General features: G+C 42.8%; 1 protein-coding gene across 6 annotated transcripts in view; it reads left to right on the top strand.

Moving 5' to 3' along the window:
• The window catches only part of LOC140191925 (tensin-2-like), a 262,781-nt gene that overhangs the window by 217,735 nt on the left and 25,043 nt on the right, over positions 1-20,003 (top strand). For 4 of the 6 annotated variants that reach the window (XR_011883961.1, XM_072249806.1, XM_072249808.1 and 1 more), the window contains 3 exons: positions 3,315-4,937; positions 7,540-7,732; positions 19,118-19,881. Coding sequence is in view for 5 of the 6 variants with exons in the window: in XM_072249806.1 (XP_072105907.1) it covers positions 3,315-4,937; positions 7,540-7,732; positions 19,118-19,881 (2,580 nt within the window). In the remaining variant the exon portion in view is untranslated. The remainder of the gene's footprint in view (positions 1-3,314; positions 4,938-7,539; positions 7,733-19,117; positions 19,882-20,003) is intronic. The other 2 variants (XM_072249804.1, XM_072249805.1) reach the window with 2 other exon arrangements.

Here is a 20,003-nt window from a genome sequence, read left to right as displayed (position 1 = left end):
GGATTGATAAGATGGATGATGAGAAAAAGCTTTTTCACTCAATGAGTGGTGGGTGTCTGAAAGGAAATGGAGACATAAACCCATTTTAAAAATCTGAATGAGCACAAGGAGCTGTGACCAGCAAAGCCACAGACCAAAAACTGGGTAGTGAGATTGACCTAACGTCCATTTCAGTGTAGCACAAACATCTGAGCAAAATTACCTCCTCCTGTGCTATAAATGTCTATTATTTCAACTACGGAAGAACTTGGTTCTTTTGTCCTCATCTATTTGAGGTGTGTCCGCTTCTTATTTTTGGATGTATCAAGCACCATCAGTTTCTTTCACACAAAACTCGCACTGATTCAGAATAGCACCCTGACTTCCAGGATGTAGTGTAATGGCTCGCATATCCAGCCACCTGTCTGTGCGAGATAGGCAACAGGTTCTTTTTTTTTTTAACCAAAGAACCTGTGCTAACTATAGGCCGATTGAGCTATCCAGACACAGAGACTTTTGATCATGTTGGTTTGAGCTGGATTCAAATTCGAGGGAAAGGAGTATGTCCAACCCACAGCACCAGCCAGGTCCTCGATGATGTTATTACAGACCACTTCAAGCAAACATTTTCCTTCTTCCCAGCAGTAGTTTCATTCTGAGTCAAACCACTGATTAAAAGGAAATATATCTACATTCTTGGTGCCTACACATCTGTGTTAACAAGGACTGAATATAACAGCAGCCAAGAATCACATTCAGAAGTTACAGTTGACATCAGGTTGGAGGAGCAACACCTCATATACTGTCTAGGTAGTCTCCAGACCCTTGGTATGAACTTAGAATTCTCCAACTTCTGGTAATTCCCTCTCCCTCCCTTCCCCTATCCCTATGTCACTCTGCCCCCTCCCCCAGCTGCCTACCACCTCCCTCTTGGTTCCGCCTCCTTCTACTACCCATTGTGCTTTCCCCTATTCCTTCTTCACCTTCCCTGCCTATCCCGTCCCTGCCTCCCCTCCCCCACCCCTTTATCTTTCCCCTTACTGGTTTTTCACCTGGAACCTACCAGCCTTCTCCTTCCCACCCTCCCCCCACCTTCTTTATAGGGCCTCTGCCCCTTCCCCCTACAGTCCTGACGAAGGGTTCCGGCTTGAAATGTCGACCGATCTTTTCCACGGATGCTGCCTGACCTGCTGAGTTCCTCCAGTGTGTTGTGAGTGTTACAGTTGACATCTACACACTTAATAATTGCAGTCCAGTCCTTAAATTTGCTTAAGTCATGGTTCAATGGGCAGCATTCTCTTGAAGGTAGGTTCAAGTCCTGCTCCAGAGACTTAAGTACCGGAATGCAGGCTGACACTTAGTGTGGTACTGAGCAGGATAGTGTTGTGGAAATGCTATGATTTGGATGCAGACGTTGGGAAAAGGGCCCCTATTGCCTGAGCACTTTTGTCCTTTAGCATTAAGGGCACACCCGTGCATCCTCCAAAAGCCGATCCCATCAATGCCCCTGTTTGGATGAAATGTTAGCTCAAGGTTCCATCAGCCCTGTCAGGTTGATATAAAGATCCAGTAGTGCAATTTCGAAAAAGATCAAGGATTTATTTCCTTTCAATTCTGAGGTCAATACTTATCCCTCAGAGGTCACTAAAATTAGTGTTCCAGTCATTATTCCATTGGCTTTTGTGCAGAGTTTGGTTGGCATATCCATACATTACCAGTGATAATGTCGTGGGTATGCCAGCCGAACTGCACACATTCAAAAATATTTCACTGGTATTTTGCAATGTCCTTATAAATGGTGTTGTAAAAACTGAGGTTTGATCTATGTTTGCTTGACAACTGTAGTATTTTAAAGTAAGGTCCAACATTTCGCTTTTGCTGTCAAAACAGGAAATGTGCTTGTGACCACAGGGGATGGAAGAATGTATGGGAATATCTTACTGAGCTTAACTGGAAAATTGCTAATGCAGGCTAACAAAGTGCTGGTGGTATTTGATACTGAAGCAGTTGATACATCTCAGAGTGGTACTTTAGTTAATTAGCCTTTAATCCCTCCTCTTTTACTTCATGCTTGGATACTTCTTAATGGCTGTTAATAGCCCTTTGGCCCTACCCACAGGTAACTGCCCCTCAAGGTGGAATCTTGTAACAAGTGCCAAATGTCAGAATGAATTTCTCAGTTTCACAGGATCAGAATGGGAACCCCAGCACCACCATTTTCCAGACCCTTAGTAATATCTTGATGACTATCCTCCCCTAGATTATGATATTCATGAAGCCTGGTCCAGATTTATGATCTGAAATAGAATAATTGGTGGCAACTTAGAGGTTTAGAGGTACCTAGGGATCTTGCAGTGCATGTCCACAGATCTTTGCAGGTAATAGTGCAGATAGACAAGATAGCATATAGCATGCTGGTCTTTATTGGCTGAGACACAGACCATAGGAGCAGGGAGGGCATGCTTATAGTTTACAAAATACCAGTTATACCACAGCTGGAGCAGTGTGTGCAATTTTAGTCACATTACAAAAAGGATGCCATTGTACGAGAGTGGGTGCAGAGGAAATTTATGAAGATGTTGTCAGGGCCAGAGAATTATAGTTATGAGAGGCTAGAGGTTCTTTTAATGGAAACAAAGGAAACTGAGGAGATATTTAATTGAGGTATATGTACTTTGACAGGGTAAGTAGACAGAACCCATTTCTCTCATCAGAGAGGATGATGGTGGGGGTAGGGGTGTGGGAGGGAGGAATGGATTTAGAGTGATATGTGGAAGAATTAGAGGGAGATGAGGGAATTGTTATCACCTAAAGTGTAGAAGAGTCTGGAATGCACTATCCCAAAAGGTGATGGAAGCAGAAACTCTTGCCGTGTTTGAAAAGTACCTGAATGAGCACATTATTTGCTGTAATAAAGCGAGTTGGCAACTGGCATCAGGCTGGTAGCTGCTTTTTATTTGACAAAGATGCAATAGACTGAATAACTTCCTTCTGTGCCATAAGTGTTGATGGCTACATAACTCATTTGAGGAAATCATTGCATTTTTATTGAAATTTGTATTTTCATATTCAAAGTTTGGAAATCAAATAAACTTAAATTATTTTCCTGAGTTTGAAAAGATTGAGTTTAGAAAACTGTGAGGAATGGAGCAAGGTGATCCTCTCAAAGCTCGGTCAGAATCCTCCAAATTCCCTCCCCCATTCACTACCCATTTTGGGGAGCACGCAAATGATTGTAACAACACGGCATTTTAAAAAATGTATATATGTAGTATTTGTACATTTGGATTATAAATGCTGCCACACATCTAACTCTGAGGCTTTCTTTTTGTAAGAAGTACCTCACACACGAGGACCACTAGATGGAAGCTTGTACGCCAAAGTTAAGAAGAGGAGTCCGAGCATTGGCACAGCCAATGGTAGTCCGTTAAGTGTCACGTCTGTTCACTGTGGCCACACCTTGTCTGTCAGCACAGATTCTGGCCATTCCACTGCTTCGGTTAAGACAGAGGACCACAGCGTTAGCACAAAGCAAGTTCCATCACAAGTAGAGAAGGAGCAGCTAGATCGTTTGCTCAGTGGGTTTGGTGTGGGCGCAGTGAAGAATGGGCAAAGTGTGATGTCCCAACAAGGGATTGCGTCACAGAGCTGCTCCCATGGCCGATCTAGCTCCAATGAAAGGGAAACAGACATACTGGATGATGAAGACGCATGTGAGATGAATAGGTTTGCCACTTTGCCGAGAAACATGCATCACAATGCCCATCCTTATAATGTCAAGGTTAGCCATCACTCACCAGAGCACAGAATACCTGGTTATGGCCATAGTCCTGCAGGAATACGAGCTGATGTCTACTACAGGTCTGATGGGACACTAGAAAGAAGACGACCCATGTTTGAGAGAAACATGGGCCCAGTGAGTGACGTTGGGGTGGAGAGCAGACTGCACAATTCTTATGATCATATGAAAGGGATAGACCCCATTCAGCACCAGGCAGCAATGTTGGAGAGGATGAATTACCAACGGCCACGCAATGATGTTCTCCAGGTCTACTCGCCTATGTTTCATCAGTATACCTGCTCAGAGAGAATGCCTCCTGGTCTAGTCCATCGAATGAGACATGGGGATGATGCCCAAAGAGACCATGACATTAAGGCAAATAGGAACCGGATAATTGATTACCACCAGTTAGAGGGGATTCTGGATGGACAAACTGTACAGTTTCTTGAGCGTGATCCTCCAGAAATTATGTCTCACAATTGTGGCTGTCGTAACTGCTCTTTAAAAATGTCAGAGGAAGAGGTGGAGAGATCTGCAGCAGCGTTTAATGCTATTAAGTTAGACCACGACTCATTGTACCAGCACCCTTGTCCTCCTGACCTAGATATGTGGCAGCACGATCATCCAAAGTCACATCTGCTAAACCACCCTATTAGAAATGGACAGGCACCTCAACCAGTTCCCCTGCTGATGCCTGCACATTCATACAGTCAGTACCCAAGAGGACATGGATACACCTCATTCGGTTATAACCATGCCCATGCAAATATGTCAATGGCTCATGCCTACTCCACACCGATTTCACCAGTTCCTCATGGGCAGCTTCAGAGAAGCATGGAAAGTTCTTCTGAATCACATGCTCCTTATGGCAGGTACCCAGAGCTGAAGTACAGCCCAGATTACCAGCAACATTACCAGCAACATTATCCATATGACCATTACCAAGAGCAGCACTGTGCCAACAGAAGCTGTGAAGTTTATCCAGACAGTCCACTCATGTCATCCTCTGTGCTGGGACCATGTGCTCAGAGTCCACAAGGGCCTGCTTCTGTGTCATCAGTGAGCTCGTGTGTATCCCAGGTTTTCTCCAGGGACCTAAGTGCTTGTGATCGAGCTGTAAGACCAACCGATGAAGGTCCTCAAAGCCCAGAAGCCACACCCTCACAGCAACTGCCTGGTAAGTGAAGCTCAGTATAAATTGTGCCCTTTTCCTTATTGTCTCAGGTCATTGTATGATTAGAGGTGGAATTTTTTTTCAGGTCTCAAAAACCCCTGACTAACAAACAGACTCTGAAGTCAGCCAGAAATTTCTCATAACTAATGCCGAAGATTGTTTATGCACACTGGAATGTTTGTGACCTATTTTCATTGCAATTGACTGGCAGGGTGAAAATATAATTGAGGGTCACAAACTTAAGTAACAAGAGAGCATTCATTTAGCCTGCATCGCAAGGTAAATCAATCTTGGAACAAGAGAAAGGCTAGTTGGAGCCAACAAGAATGTTTTGTCTTGGTACTTTCACCTCAGTTACTGCCCTCAACAGATTCCTCAATTCTCCTATCTTCAGAAAGACACCCAGATGCCTCTTGAGTCTATTTGTGCTGTATGCCAGTGGGCCTTCCTGTTAATTTCTCTTCTAATCTATTACTGTCCCCATTTGTCCCCCAACCAATGATTATTTGAGAAGAATCTTTAAAATATTGAACAGGTGTGGATGAAAACTCAATTTGAGATGTCCTTATTACTAAATGATGTCTGCTAATACTTAAATACTTCACAAAGACTGAACTATACGTTCAATTAACTGTTATAAGCCTCTTCTATGATCTTAAAATTCAAGCTATCTCATTCCAAAGAGGGAAGCTTTTCCTTAATCTAACCTTGTAAGCCAAATTCCAAATACTTCAGTTAATTAATCCTAACTCCACTATTGGGATTCATGAAATTTTCCTCTTTGTTACTATGTGTTTCATGCTCTAGCATTTCTCTCAGTCCAAAGGGTATGAGTAGAGTTTGTACAAAGTCAGAATACTCCCCGGAAAACTAAGTTTTAATGCTATCTATATGTCACAGTTCCCTTTGTGTGTTCTCAGTCTTTAGCTTTAGGACATTGTAACTTCTTGCTGCGGTATTTTATTGATTTATTTATGCATTTATTGAGATCCCGCACGAAAAAGGCCATTCTAATCCTTCCACCCACGCCACCCAAGCTATCTCCTGATTTAATCCTAGCCTAATCACGTGACAACTTACAATGACCAACCAGTACGTCTTTGGACTGTGGGAGGAAACTGGAGCACCCAGAGGAAACCCACGTGGTCATGGGAAGAACGTACAAGTTCCTCTCAGGCAGCGGTGGGAATTGAACCTCAGTTGCCTGTACTGTAAAGTGCTGTGCTAACCACTATGCCACCATGTCGCCCCATGTGATAGTGGAATTGACAAAAAGAACAAAGTGATGTCAGAAACCATGGAACAATTACATTATTCTCCTCTCCCTGACCATTGAAGTCTACCTTGCTTTAATAAATGGAAAAAGCAAGAGAAATAAACCTGGTTTGATTTAAGCCGCTCTTACTTAAAGACCTTACCGAAGCACAATCAAGGATTATAGACTTAAATTTTAACAAACCGTATCTATATCTGAGTAAAGATATTGACCAGAGTGGGGTGGGGGTGCACATTTCCTATTTCTAAGCCATGTTTCCTTTTCTCATTGATTTTTCATCAATGTTTGTGTTTTGCTATGCCAGTGATTCCCATTTATTTTGCAAAGCTGTGATTGTGGATTCTGTCCACTAGGTGTCTCCATCAAGTAGCTTTCTCCCAAATGGTGTGCATACCATGGACAACATTACTGGCAATGCTGTCAGTGACAGTCATATTTCCACAGCACAAAGATTGCTCCCAATTGCTGTGATTCTTTTGGGTACAATTATTGAGAACATGGAAGAAGGTGGAGTCCATTTGGCCCCTCAAGCCAATTGTACTCTTCACAGAGAACAGGGTGGATCTGTGACTCAACTCCATTTGATATATGTGCTTCATTTCCCTTAATACCATTGTGTTGAAAAAGCCTACTGCATTCATTTTAAAATTAACCACTGACTCAGCACCAGCTGTTCATTTGCAGGCTAGAATTCCATATATCTTCAACATTATACATGTAGGATTATTTCCTGACCTCACTCCTGAAACCCTAATTTTAATTTTAGACATTGCCCTTTTTGCAGACACCCCAACTACTGAAAATTGCTTCTTTCCAATTACCCTGTATTTTGAAAACTTCAATCAAATCACTCCATAACCTTTTAAATTCCAGAGAATATAAAGCTGGTTTATGAGATCATGTTTTGTAATTTAACCCTTGGAATACAGTTATAATCCAGATAAAATCTACAATGGATTCCCTCCAAGGCCAATATATCATACCCTTTGCAACTGTATGGGAATTCTCCACGTTGGGAATCCCTGCTCCAAAATATTACTGCAATGGATTGGCTTTAACTACAGCACTCAATTTTAAGGAGTTGTTACCTTGATAAGGCTCTAAGCTATTTCTTGGGAAGAGTCATCATTTTCAGGGCAGCTTGGTGGAGGAAAAAGAAAAATGATTCACTAGCTCATCTCAAACAGTTCAGCAGAACAGGCAATGTCTTAAAGGTTATAGTGACGTTATGGAGAAAATCTAGAGTTAAACAGGGTTAGAGAGGATAAAGCAGAATAGCATTACAAAGAGAAAATATATAGATCTTGTTTTTTTTTCACTCCTCTGTAGAAGTCCAACTCCATGCTGATTCAGTAGCCTGGGGAAAAGAAATGTTGGTATATGGTGCTCCTGGAGAACTTAGTAACACTGAAATTCCAAGGCAACACCACTGTGAAGGAATGGTAACCTGTAGCTCTCCATCTAATATCACTGAAGTGTCAACTCCTGGATCCACAGGCAGCCCTGGACATAATCCCGAAAGGTATGTTCCTCTCTGGCAAAATATTTGAAAACCTGATTGTAAATGTACAGGAAGGCAGAGCAACACTGATCAGCCAGCAGGTCAGACCAAATACTAATAACCCATTTTCTCTGTTCTCCCAATGTCAAGCTGAAATGTTATTTTCCAAGAAATTAGTCCCAGCTGAATAATGCTAACTACACTATGTGGCTGTGTTGTTGTGTTTCATTCTGCCTTTGAATTTGATTACATTGTGTGTGAAATTCTAGACTCACATCTATCATCTACCTTAACTATTCTTGTCAGAAGATCAAGGACGTGGGGCTTCTCTGACCTTGCAGATGTGAGTAGGGCAACACATAACCACAAGCTCATTACACTTCTCTACTCTTTTCAACTTTGGCAGTGGCTCTTCTTCGTTGTCCTCAGCCTTCCTCTGAAGTGGTATCAGTGAATTCTCTGATTGGCATTAAGGATGTCAACCTGTCAAAGTGCCTGCATATTTAATGCCAACTATTTTGAATGTGCGCAGCAGTAGAGATCTAAAGATTGCAATTAATTGCAAAACCCTTTCATTGTTAATGAGATTGATATTGGTTTATTATTGTCCCATGTACCAAGATACAGTGAAAATCTTGTCCTGCAATCTGTTTCTACAAATCAAATCATTACACAGTGCATTGAGATAGAATGAGGTAAAACAATAACAATACAGAATAAAGTGTAAAAACTACTGAAAGAGTGCAGTGCAGGCAGACAATAAAGTGCAAGATCATAACGAGGTAGATTATGAGGCAAAGAGCCCATCTTATCGTATCAGAGGTCAGTTCAAGAGTCTGATAACAGTGGGGTGGAAGCTGCCCGTGAGCCTGGTGGTACATGTTTTCAGGCTTTTGTATCGTGTGCCTGGTGGGGGAGTGGAGACTAAAGAATGTCTGGGGTGTTTGAGATCTTTGATTATGCTGGCTGCTTTACTGAGACAGTGAGTAGTACAGACTGAGTTTATAGAGGGGAGGCTGGTTCCTGCAATGTGCTGAGCTGTGTCCACATCTCTCTGCAAATTCTTGCAGCCATGTGCAGAGCAGTTGCCATACCAAGCCGTTATGCATCCAGATGGAATGTTTTCCATGGTGCATTGTTAAAAATTGGTAAGGGTTGAAGGGGACATGCTGAATTTCTTTAGGCTCCTGAGGAAATAGATGCGTGGGTGACTTTTCTTGGCCGTGATATCTATATGGTTGGACCAGGACAGACTATTGGTGATGTTTACACATTGGAACATGAAACTCTTAATCCTCTCGACCTCAACACTGTTGATGTAGACAGGAGCATGTACACTGCCCCCCTTTCTGAAGCCAATGACCAGCTCTTTTGTTGACATTGTGGGCATGTTGTTGTCATGACACCATGTCACTAAACTCTCTATATCCTTCCTGTACTTTGATTTATTGTTATTTGAGATATGGCCCACTACAGTGATATCCTCTGCAAACTTGTAGATAGCCTTAGAGCACAATCTGGCCATGAGTGTAAGGGGCTGAGGCACCAGTGTTTAGAATAATCAATGTTTACAGATGTAGCACAGTAAATCAGATGATAGAAAGGAAAGCTTACATATATTTGGTGCAGTGGCGCTCAACACCTGGCCCACCTCGGTGAGTGGGAGCTTCCTGTGCTCACCATTTCCCCAAGTGTGCTTACCTGAAGCAAGTTCCCAAGAGGGATTCTTCATCAAAGAGGTCCAATGCAGTGTAAGGTCTCATATTTTGGAAATGGCAGTCCACCAACCTCCCCCACCCCAATATGCTTTGATAGGCATTTAAGCCAATGTACTAACTGTCAGAACTATTTTAAGAACTTGAATGTGTGTAAATCTTTTAAGCATTCCCAAACATTGAAAAATATTTTTATGAGACTTTTAAAGCTTTATCATGCTTTAAAAATTCATCTATTAAAGATATTACTACATTTTAAAAAGATGAAAAACATTTAAAACTGAAAATATGGAAACAATTAAATGCATTTAAATTAACTCATTTCAAAAACTTGTAAATTGCATATCTGGAACTTGCCTCTCTCCTTTGCAAACACGAGGAAATCTGCAGATGCTAGAATTTCAAGCAACACACATCAAAGTTGCTGGTGAATGCAGCAGGCCAGGCAGCATCTCTAGGAAGAGGTACAGTTGACGTTTCAGGCTGAGACCTTTTGTCAGGACTGCTGCGTTCACCAGCAACTTTTATGTGTGTTGCTCTCTTCTTTGCAGTTGTCGATCTCTGTTGAAATGAAAGGTGTTGCTAAAGCTGCACCAAGCCTAATCTTGGCAGATTTCTAACATTATGAGTGTTGACACCCCATAGTTTTACTCTATGAGGAGTTAATCTACAGAATAACAGTAGCAAAGACCTATTTTGCATGCACAGCTCTCTGAAATTATCTGTGTTGTTAAATTAGTCCTCTATACAAAAAAAAAATTGTGCTCCACTGATAATATGCCTTTCACTGCCTCAGGCTACCCAGGAAAGCGAATGAAATGTAATCATTGTTGAACACAGCATCATTTAACCAAATAGAGTAAATAAACCAGAAAGATTTAATATTAGGAGGATGTGTTTGTGGCCAATGCCCTCCAAACAAGATATTGATTTTATGTAGCAACAAGTATATATATATATATTGCTTTCTCATTTTAAATGGAGAGGTAACAAAATGGGCAAACTGCCCCATAAATACCATATTACATCAGACAATACCTCCAGATTGTTTAGGCCTCCCAGAAAGTTAAGATAGTTTATGAAGTGATGCCTTGGAGACAGTAAGAGGTTCCAGGTGGAAAGTATTAAGTAACCCAAACACAAGGAGATAAAATATCTGTCACTGATTTTGCTTCCCACTTATAATAAATACATATCCTGTTCATGGTAGGGAATGATAGTTCTGTGAATAACAGGATGATAATTCTATCTCTCTGATATTGAGAAATATAGAGGAACAGAAGGATAGTGAAGTGCACTACCATGATTCCTGAAGATAGCAGGACAGGTAGTAAGGTGAGTAAGAAGGTGTGTGGGTAAATTAGGTAAAACATCACACTGGATGAACACTTGAACTTACAGAGCAAGAGCTGGAAAGTGGAAAAAACCTAATTGGACATGATAGGTTGAATGGCTTCCTATTACGCCATAAATTTCTATGATCCTACTGCATGTCAACATTGCATCTTAGCACTCTGGCCTCTTGGTAGAAAGCTATGAGTTCAACCCCCAATTTAGACACTCAAGAACAGAAATCTAGCCTTACATTCCAGTGTGGTACTGAGGGAGTACTTCACTATTGGAGACCTTGCCTACCCTCTCAGGTGGTTGTAAAAGATCCAGGGTTGCTATTTTTAAAAAAAGTGTACCCAAGTTTTCACCAGTGTCCTGGGTTATCCATCAATCAACATATCTCAAATGTTCTGGTCATTATTGCACTCCTGTTTGTGGAAGTTTGTTGTGCAGGAGTTCTGGGAAGCAGGAAGTTATGCCAAAAGTGTGGGTTGAAGAGACTTGGAGGTCTTTGCATGTTCTGATAGCCTAGCAACTGCAAGTAATAGTAGGTAACGCAGAAATGGATTGCTGCACTTTTGTGACAACCATTTGCCCATTTCTTTAGCACCTTTGAAATTGACATACATGTGGTTATTTATTTATTTATTTGTCTATGTATTTATTAGTTAATTCATTCATTTATTTATTTATTGGGTGATACAGCACTGAGTAGACCCTTCCGGCCTTTTGAGCCATGCCACCCCAGCAACCCCTGACAAACCTGATTAATCGCGGGACAGTTTACAATTTACAATGACCAATTATCTTACCCAGTATGCCTTTGGAGCAGAGGACCCAGAGAAAACCATTGCATTCCACAGAGAGGACGTACAGAGACTCCGTATAGAAAGACACTCCAAACTCTGGAATACCCTGAGCTGTAAGAGCGCCATGCTAAGCACTACGCTACTCTGGCGCCATAATTTCCAAATGAACAATGACAAATCCTCAAGGCAACAACAATGAGCATTTTTTATTCAGGGTTCACATGAGGAGGGTGATGTGGCTCAAGTCACAAGACTTGGCACAATTAATTTAATAGAAAATGTTGGCTCTCTCTTACCCTACAGCTGTTTCTGTTCAGCTGAGAATGGATCACACATGTGGCAAATGGGATTGCTGTCCAGGGATAACTATAACAGCATAGCTTTTGGCACTCATGTGATCATTTGAGAGATTGACTCTGAGCATTTATAGGGCTGTTCATCTCTTGATTGTGTATAAACTGCACTTGTCCCAAGTACTTCAATTGCACAATTAAATGAATAATAGCATGGGACTCTGAGAATATTTCTCATTTTACATGACTACATATTCCCCCATCGCAGCCCAGTACATTTTATCATCTTCAAGTTATGTTGGATTCTCTTGGGTATCCAACTCAGATGTGCTTTCAATTGAGATATGTACACAGTGTGCTCAAAGAATACTGGTCTGACAGTAATCCAGCAAAGAAGTCCTTGGTACAGAATGAACTGAAAATATCAAGTACAAACAATTGACAGCATTTAATGATTGCATTTATCCAGCATGTTTAGCAGAGTAACTCAAAATTCAAAGTAAATTTATTATCAAAGTACATATATGTTATCAAAGTTCAAAGTGCATTTATTATCAAAGTATGTATACATTATACTACCATGAGATTCATCATCTTACATGCAGCCGTGAAATAAAGCAAAACAAACCATATATTAAAAAAAAGTCTGCCAATAACCCAATGTGCAGACAGGAAAAAACATATCATGCCCAAAAAAAAGAACCCAGAAAAAATAAAAGAACCTATATAAAAAAAGAAGACAATTGATCTCCTAATGTGCAGAGAAAAAAAGACCACAAGCAAATAGTGTTCTGAACTGAAGTCCGTAAGAGAGTCCCATAGTTCAGCGCGGAGGCGAGTAAACCTTGTGGAGCAGCGATCTGAACAAGCCCTTCCCTTGCTTCAAGCCCCTACACTGACCTTTTCAGTCTGGCCCGGCCCGTAAATTGATGACCAAAGATCAGGTACAATTGTTTCAATACGCTCGAGGGCCTGGATCTCGCTGCCTCAATTCTGCCTGTAACTGACCTTTCTGATTCGGCACAGCACTTAAGTCTCCATCCAAATATCGAGTTCAGTTGAATCGGTACACTCTGGTGCTTGAACCTCGCTGCCTCAATTCGGCCCTTGGCACAGCACTTAAGTCGATCGAACCTCAGGTCTTCCTCACTCTCAGCGACAGGCCCACTGTCTTGCCTTGGTTCTGCCACATCTAATTGCCTTCAAGTCCAAAGGGAAGTTACAGACTATCACTTGCAATGATCATTTGTCAGAAAAAGAGTGATTAACAAAGTTTTTAGTTGTTTTCCTTGTTTCATCGGCCACCAGCAAGAAGTCGTTGAAGTTCACCAGCGCCATCTTAAACCATATGCTACTTTGAGACTCTCCGAGGACTGTCAACTTGTTGTGGTGATGGAGAGGCTTGTGAGTTCCTGAGTTCTTGAGAGTGATGCCACCTGGCACTTAGGTCCTGGTAGGGTCACCCACGGCAGTAAGGTCAAGGGGGAGGTTCCAGATAAAGTGATCCAGCATAGACCTCAATGGTGGAACCAACGGGAAATGATGACGCATCACGAGGGCAGTGAAGATGTGGAGAGGATGTTTCAAATAGTGGGAAAGTCTAGGATCAGAAGGCAAAGCCTCAGAATAGTTGGACATCCCTTTAGAACAAAGATTAGGAAGAGTTTCTTAAGCCACAGGATGGTGAATCTGTGGAGGCTGATAGATTCTTGATTAGGAAGGGTGTCAAAGATTACAGGGAGACATTAAGAAAGAGGATGTGCTGGAGATTTTGGAAAGCATCAAGTTCGATAAGTCACCAGAACCGGATGAGATATACCCCAGGCTACCGTGGGAGGCAAGGGAGGAGATTGCTGAGCCTCTGGCAATGACCTTTGCATCTTCAATGGGGACGGGAGAGGTTCTGGAGGATTGGAGGGTTGCAGACGTTGTTCCCTTATTCAAGAAAGGGAGTAGAGATAGCCCAGGAAATTATAGACCAGTGAGTCTTACTTCAGTGGTTGGTAAGCTGATTGAGAAGATCCTGACAGGCAGGATTTATGAACATTTGGAGAGGCATGATATGATTAGGAATAGTCAGCATGGCTTTGTCAAAAGCAGGTGCCTTACAAGCCTGTTTGAATTTTTTGAGGATGTGACTAAACACATTGATGAAGGTAGAGCAGTGGATGTAGTGTATATGCATTTCAGCAAGGCATTTGATAAGGTACCCCATGCAAAGCTTATTGAGAAAGTAAGGAGACATGGGATCCAAGGGAACTTACTTTGTGGATCCAGAATTGGCTTGCCCACAGAAGGCAAAGAGTGGTTGTAGACGGGTCATATTCTGCATGGAGGTCGGAAACCAGTAGTGTGCCTCAGGGATCTTTTCTGGGACCCCTACTCTTTGTGATTTTTATAAATGACCTGGATGAAGAAGTGGAGAGATGGGTTAGTAAGTTTGCTGATGACACTAAGGTTGGAGGTGTTGTGGATAGTGTGGAGGGCTGTCAGAGGTTACAGCGGGACATTGATAGGATGCAAAACTGGGCTGAAAAGTGGCAGATGGAGTTCAACCCAGATAAGTGTGAGGTGGTTCATTTTGGTAGGTCAAATATGATGGCAGAATGTAGTATTAATGGTAAGACTTACCATTAATACTACATTCTGCCATCATATTTGACCTACCAAGTTTGGGGGATCTTGGGGATCCAAATCCATAAGACACTCAAAGCTGCTGCTCAGGTTGACTGTGTGGTTAAGAAGGCATACGGTGCCAAGGAATTTAAATTTACTGACCCTCCTCACATAATGAGAACTGGCTCGTGGAACTCTGGCTTCTTCCTCCTGTAATTGATAACCATCTCTTTGGTTTTGCTGAAGTTGAGTGAGAGGTTGTTGTGGTACCACTCAACCAGATTTCCATTCTCCTTCCTATATGCCAATTCATCACCACTTTTGATTCACCCAACAACAGTGGTGTCATCAGCAAACTTAAAAACAGCATTGGAGCTGTAGTCACATAAGCATAAGTATAAAGTGAGTAGAGCAGGGGCTAAGCATACAGCCCTACGCTTCACCTGTGCTGATGATGAATATGGAGGAGATATTTTTGCCAATCTATACTGTGGGATCTGCAAGTGAGGAAATTGAGGATCACGGAGGTACCAAAGTACAAAGGAGTACAGGGAGCTTTGTGATGAGTTTCTAGAGGATGATAGTGTGGAATATTGAGCTGTAGTCAATGAAGAGCCTTGTGATGTATGCATCTTTACTGCCCAGGTGTTCCAAAGCTGAGTGAAGAGCCAATGAAATGGCATCTGCCACTGACCTGCTGTGACGGTAGGCAAATTGGAGCGGATCCAGGTTGCCCTTCTGGCAGGAATTGACATGATTTATGACCAACCTCTTGAAGCACTTCATCACAACAGATGTAAGTGCTATTGGACAATAGTCATCAAGGCATGTTACCACATTCTTCTTGAGCAACAGTATGATTAATGCATGCTTGAAACAGATGGGTACCTCAGACTGCCGAAGTGAGAAGTTGAAGATGTCTGTAAACACTTCAGCCAGTTGATTAACACAGGTCTTCAGTATTCAACCAGGTATCCCGCCTGGGCCAGATGTTTTCTGTGGATTTGCCCTCCTGAAGGCTGCTCTAACGTTGACCTCAGAGACTGAATTCACAAGGTCGTCGCTAAGTGTCCCAAAATGCTTCCCTGGAGCAATTACAAAAACAAAGTTTGACACTAAGCCACGTAAGGAGGTATTAAGCCTAATGACCAAATTCTCAGACAAGGAGGAAAAAAATTTAGAGAGCTTTAAGGGTGATATTCCAGAACTCAAAGCCCAGGCAGCTATCCAGTCAGAAGCCTCAGTACATAGACTGAAACTGAGCAAGAATTGTAGTGACCTTAGTGTAATAAACTGAATTAAGAGCAGAATTATTTCATTTTCTTTCCATAAGTACAGGAAGGTTATTGAAAGTGAAGCATGTGTGATCCAGGTCCTAGGAAGATGTTGCCTTTCATCAGTCAAAACAACATAAAGCTGAACACTATGCCCAGACTGCCAGTTGGCTTGGTTACTAGATTGAAGCAATTCTGTGGTTTCCTTCTTTTCATTGATACAGTGATGGTTACCAAGAAGCAGAGCAGTTGGAGGAAGCATCGGAGTTTAGGTGGCTGCTTCTGGAGTGCCTGCAGAAGAACTTTTTAATCCTACCACTGCAATTCACAGATCCCACTGATATTTGCTGCATTGATTCTGATCTACACACACACACACACACACACACTCTCACCCTGGTTGCCTGGTTGTTCAGGTGGGGAGACTGTTCACTTGCCTCCATCCCATTCAAATGTGATGGCTTGATCAGCGGTAAATTCTGCAAGCATCATGAACCCACCACTTGAGTCCTCTGTGAGAATTGTCAGCATAGGGCCCATATGTATGAGAAGGTTATCATAGCAAAACCTTCACAGGCAGGTGTCATGGAGAGACAGAGCACTGAAATAGGCCCTTAAACCCATCAAGTCCATACTGACCCATTTATACTTCACTGCACTAATCCTATTCTATTTGCCCCAGGTGCCAATCAACCCCACCCCCTAGATTTACCTCTCTGTCCCACCTGACTTGATTTACAATGGCCAATTAATCCACCAACCTGCACGTTTTTTGGGATGTGGGTGAAAACCAAACACCCATGGAAAACCCACAGAGTTTCAGGGAGAATGTGCGAACTCCACACAGACAGCTCATGAGGTCAGGATTGAACCCGGGTTGCTAGAGCTGTGAGGCAGTGGCTCTATTAGCTATGCTGCCCTGTTTGCAAACCTCTCTCCCTCTCTGTCCCCTTCTTATCCCCTCCCTCTTATCATATGTTGTACCCCTCTGTTGACTGTATTAAGGTTGCTCACTACACAGTGACTAGAAGTTCCCCATGTGTGGAACTCAGTACTACACTTTTTACTCCATTTTCTATTGTACTGATGGTCCACAAATAAACCAGAAGACCCAATGAAACTGAATCTCTCCTGAAGCGTTCACCTACCAAGAAGGCAGTTTGCCCTGCCCACAGCAACCACTGCTCATGTAGAAAAGGCAGATTTTTTAAAAATTTCAGAATTATACTTCATTTAGAATGTATATACAGTAAATATAATAATTATATCATCAATCCAATATATTGCCAATCATCTTTCCTGCTTAAAAAATGTACCTGTGAAGTATTTGAGCAGCTTTTACATATTTTTTGAGGATGTAACTAGTAGAGTGGATAGGGGAGAACCAGTGGATGTGGTATATTTGGATTTTCAGAAGGCTTTTGACAAGGTCCCACACAGGAGATTAGTGTGCAAACTTAAAGCACACGGTATTGGGGGTAAGGTATTGGTGTGGGTGGAGAATTGGTTAGCAGACAGGAAGCAAAGAGTGGGAATAAACGGGACCTTTTCAGAATGGCAGGCGGTGACTAGTGGGGTACCGCAAGGCTCAGTGCTGGGACCCCAGTTGTTTACAATATATATTAATGACTTGGATGAGGGAATTAAATGCAGCATCTCCAAGTTTGCGGATGACACGAAGCTGGGCGGCAGTGTTAGCTGTGAGGAGGATGCTAAGAGGATGCAGGGTGACTTGGATAGGTTGGGTGAGTGGGCAAATTCATGGCAGATGCAATTTAATGTGGATAAATGTGAGGTTATCCACTTTGGTGGCAAAAATAGGAAAACAGATTATTATCTGAATGGTGGCCGATTAGGAAAAGGGGAGGTGCAACGAGACCTGGGTGTCATTATACACCAGTCATTGAAAGTGGGCATGCAGGTACAGCAGGCGGTGAAAAAGGCGAATGGTATGCTGGCATTTATAGCGAGAGGATTTGAGTACAGGAGCAGGGAGGTACTACTGCAGTTGTACAAGGCCTTAGTGAGACCACACCTGGAGTATTGTGTGCAGTTTTGGTCCCCTAATCTGAGGAAAGACATCCTTGCCATAGAGGGAGTACAAAGAAGGTTCACCAGATTGATTCCTGGGATGGCAGGACTTTCATATGAAGAAAGACTGGATGAACTAGGCTTGTACTTGTTGGAATTTAGAAGATTGAGGGGGGATCTGATTGAAACGTATAAGATCCTAAAGGGATTGGACAGGCTAGATGCAGGAAGCTTGTTCCCGATGTTGGAGAAGTCCAGAACGAGGGGTCACAGTTTGAGGATAAAGGGGAAGCCTTTTAGGACTGAGATTAGGAAAAACTTCTTCACACAGAGAATGGTGAATCTGTGGAATTCTCTGCCACAGGAAACAGTTGAGGCCAGTTCATTGGCTATATTTAAGAGGGAGTTAGATATGGCCCTTGTGGCTAAAGGGATCAGGGGGTATGGGGGAAGGCAGGTACAGGGTTCTGAGTTGGATGATCAGCCATGATCATACTGAATGGCGATGCAGGCTCGAAGGGCCGAATGGCCTACTCCTGCACCTATTTTCTATGTTTCTATGACCCAGCCCCTCAATGTCCAGACTGTGGTCCTTCCCCACATGCTCTTTGCAGGGAATCCAAGTTTCTGTACACCCCTTAGCCATCTCCTTTTACTGGAAGTTTGAAAAAAATAGATTGTCCAGCGCAAGATCCTTCTCACTCATCTGAAGAAGTACACAGGCTCCCAGTGAAAGCACCACACATAATTGCCACGGTGGACTTCCAACATATTATTAAAATTACCTTATCTATAGTTATCTTTAAATGTAAAATCTCATGACAATAAACTGTCTTTTCCTGAAACATACAATAATAACATCACAATTGTTAATATGTAGGTTATCCCATAATTCTGAGGTCTGACCACCCCAACCCAGATTGAGTTCCCAAGAAGCTAGAGACTATTTTTCACAACCTTGCCCTCTGATTCTCTGAACTTCAGGCTGGCTACCATCTGGGCCATCTATCTTGCCCCAGCTACCTTCGGACAGGAGGTACAGAAACCTGAAGTCCCACACGACTAGCTTCAAGAACCACCATTTCCCTTTGACAGAGGCATTTTTGTAATATTTGCATTAGAAGTTTATCCTTGCTTGTGCTCTGGTTATCACTGTACATTATGCTGCCTTAATAATATTTGGTTTCATTGGACTTGATGCATTTGGAAGTAAGGCCAACACACAGCCACTGCTGTGTTGGGCACTTAGCCACAAGTGGCAAATAACTGAGCTTCTGTATCCTAATTCTTTATGTTGCTGATGCCATAACCTTTTTCACTTTTATGTTACTATCAGCAGTACGGCGACAGACGGCAGCCCCACAACATCCATGCAGACCCCTCTGGTTACTGGACAAAAGCAGGCATCCCTACCCAGACCAGAGGCAAGTGTGCCCCCCACCACTGCCCCTCCTGAGCCAGGAAACAGCTGTCAAAGAAACAAGAGCTCTAGCAGTCCAGCTAACCAGCAGGTAAATGGCATTGAGACCCACACAGTGTCTAGTGACCTGGGGAGTACTCATCAGTCATTGACCAATGACACACAACGAAGTCCAAACCAAAATAAAGATGGTTCCACTCGTTCACTGCCGCCCTGCAGCCCAGTCATGAAGGGGTGTTTACCGGAGACGACCTCTGACCACTCCAACTCGATTACATCGCCAAGTTCACCCATGGTCAGGCAACAATCGAACGGCACCACGAGCAACCCTTGCTTTATCAGCACACAACACCAGCTGTTGAGTCTGGACGCAGCAGCCCCACAGTCATGCCAAGGAAGTCTGGATTCCCAGGCACCTCCAACCCCTGGCTTCCCAGTTGTGACTCCCTACAGTGCTCCTACCTCTCCTTCAGAAGTATTCACCTACCAATCAGGCGGCTCGATGTACCCACAGCAACCACCTTTACCAGAGAAACGGCGGATGTCTGCCAGCCATGGACCAGCTAATGAAAGGTCCTTCTCAATCACACACAGAGGTGCACAAACCCCTAATGAAGGCACTACACACCATGTGACCTTCTCCCCAACCACTTTGGACTTCCCGATGCATTCATTAACAGGTAAGTGGCCACTTTTGGGTTACTTTTTTCTCACAAGTTCCTTGATCTAAAAGGTCACAGGTCAGAAGCTTAGACTGATACCATTTTCTTGGGGATGAAATTGCAATGGAAACAGGAGCAGC

Source organism: Mobula birostris, chromosome X (genome assembly GCF_030028105.1).
Source record: "Mobula birostris isolate sMobBir1 chromosome X, sMobBir1.hap1, whole genome shotgun sequence".
In the NCBI taxonomy this organism is placed as follows: Eukaryota; Metazoa; Chordata; class Chondrichthyes; order Myliobatiformes; family Myliobatidae; genus Mobula; species Mobula birostris.
Note: the sequence above shows the minus strand (reverse complement) of the source record. Positions and strands in the feature narration are given on the sequence as shown.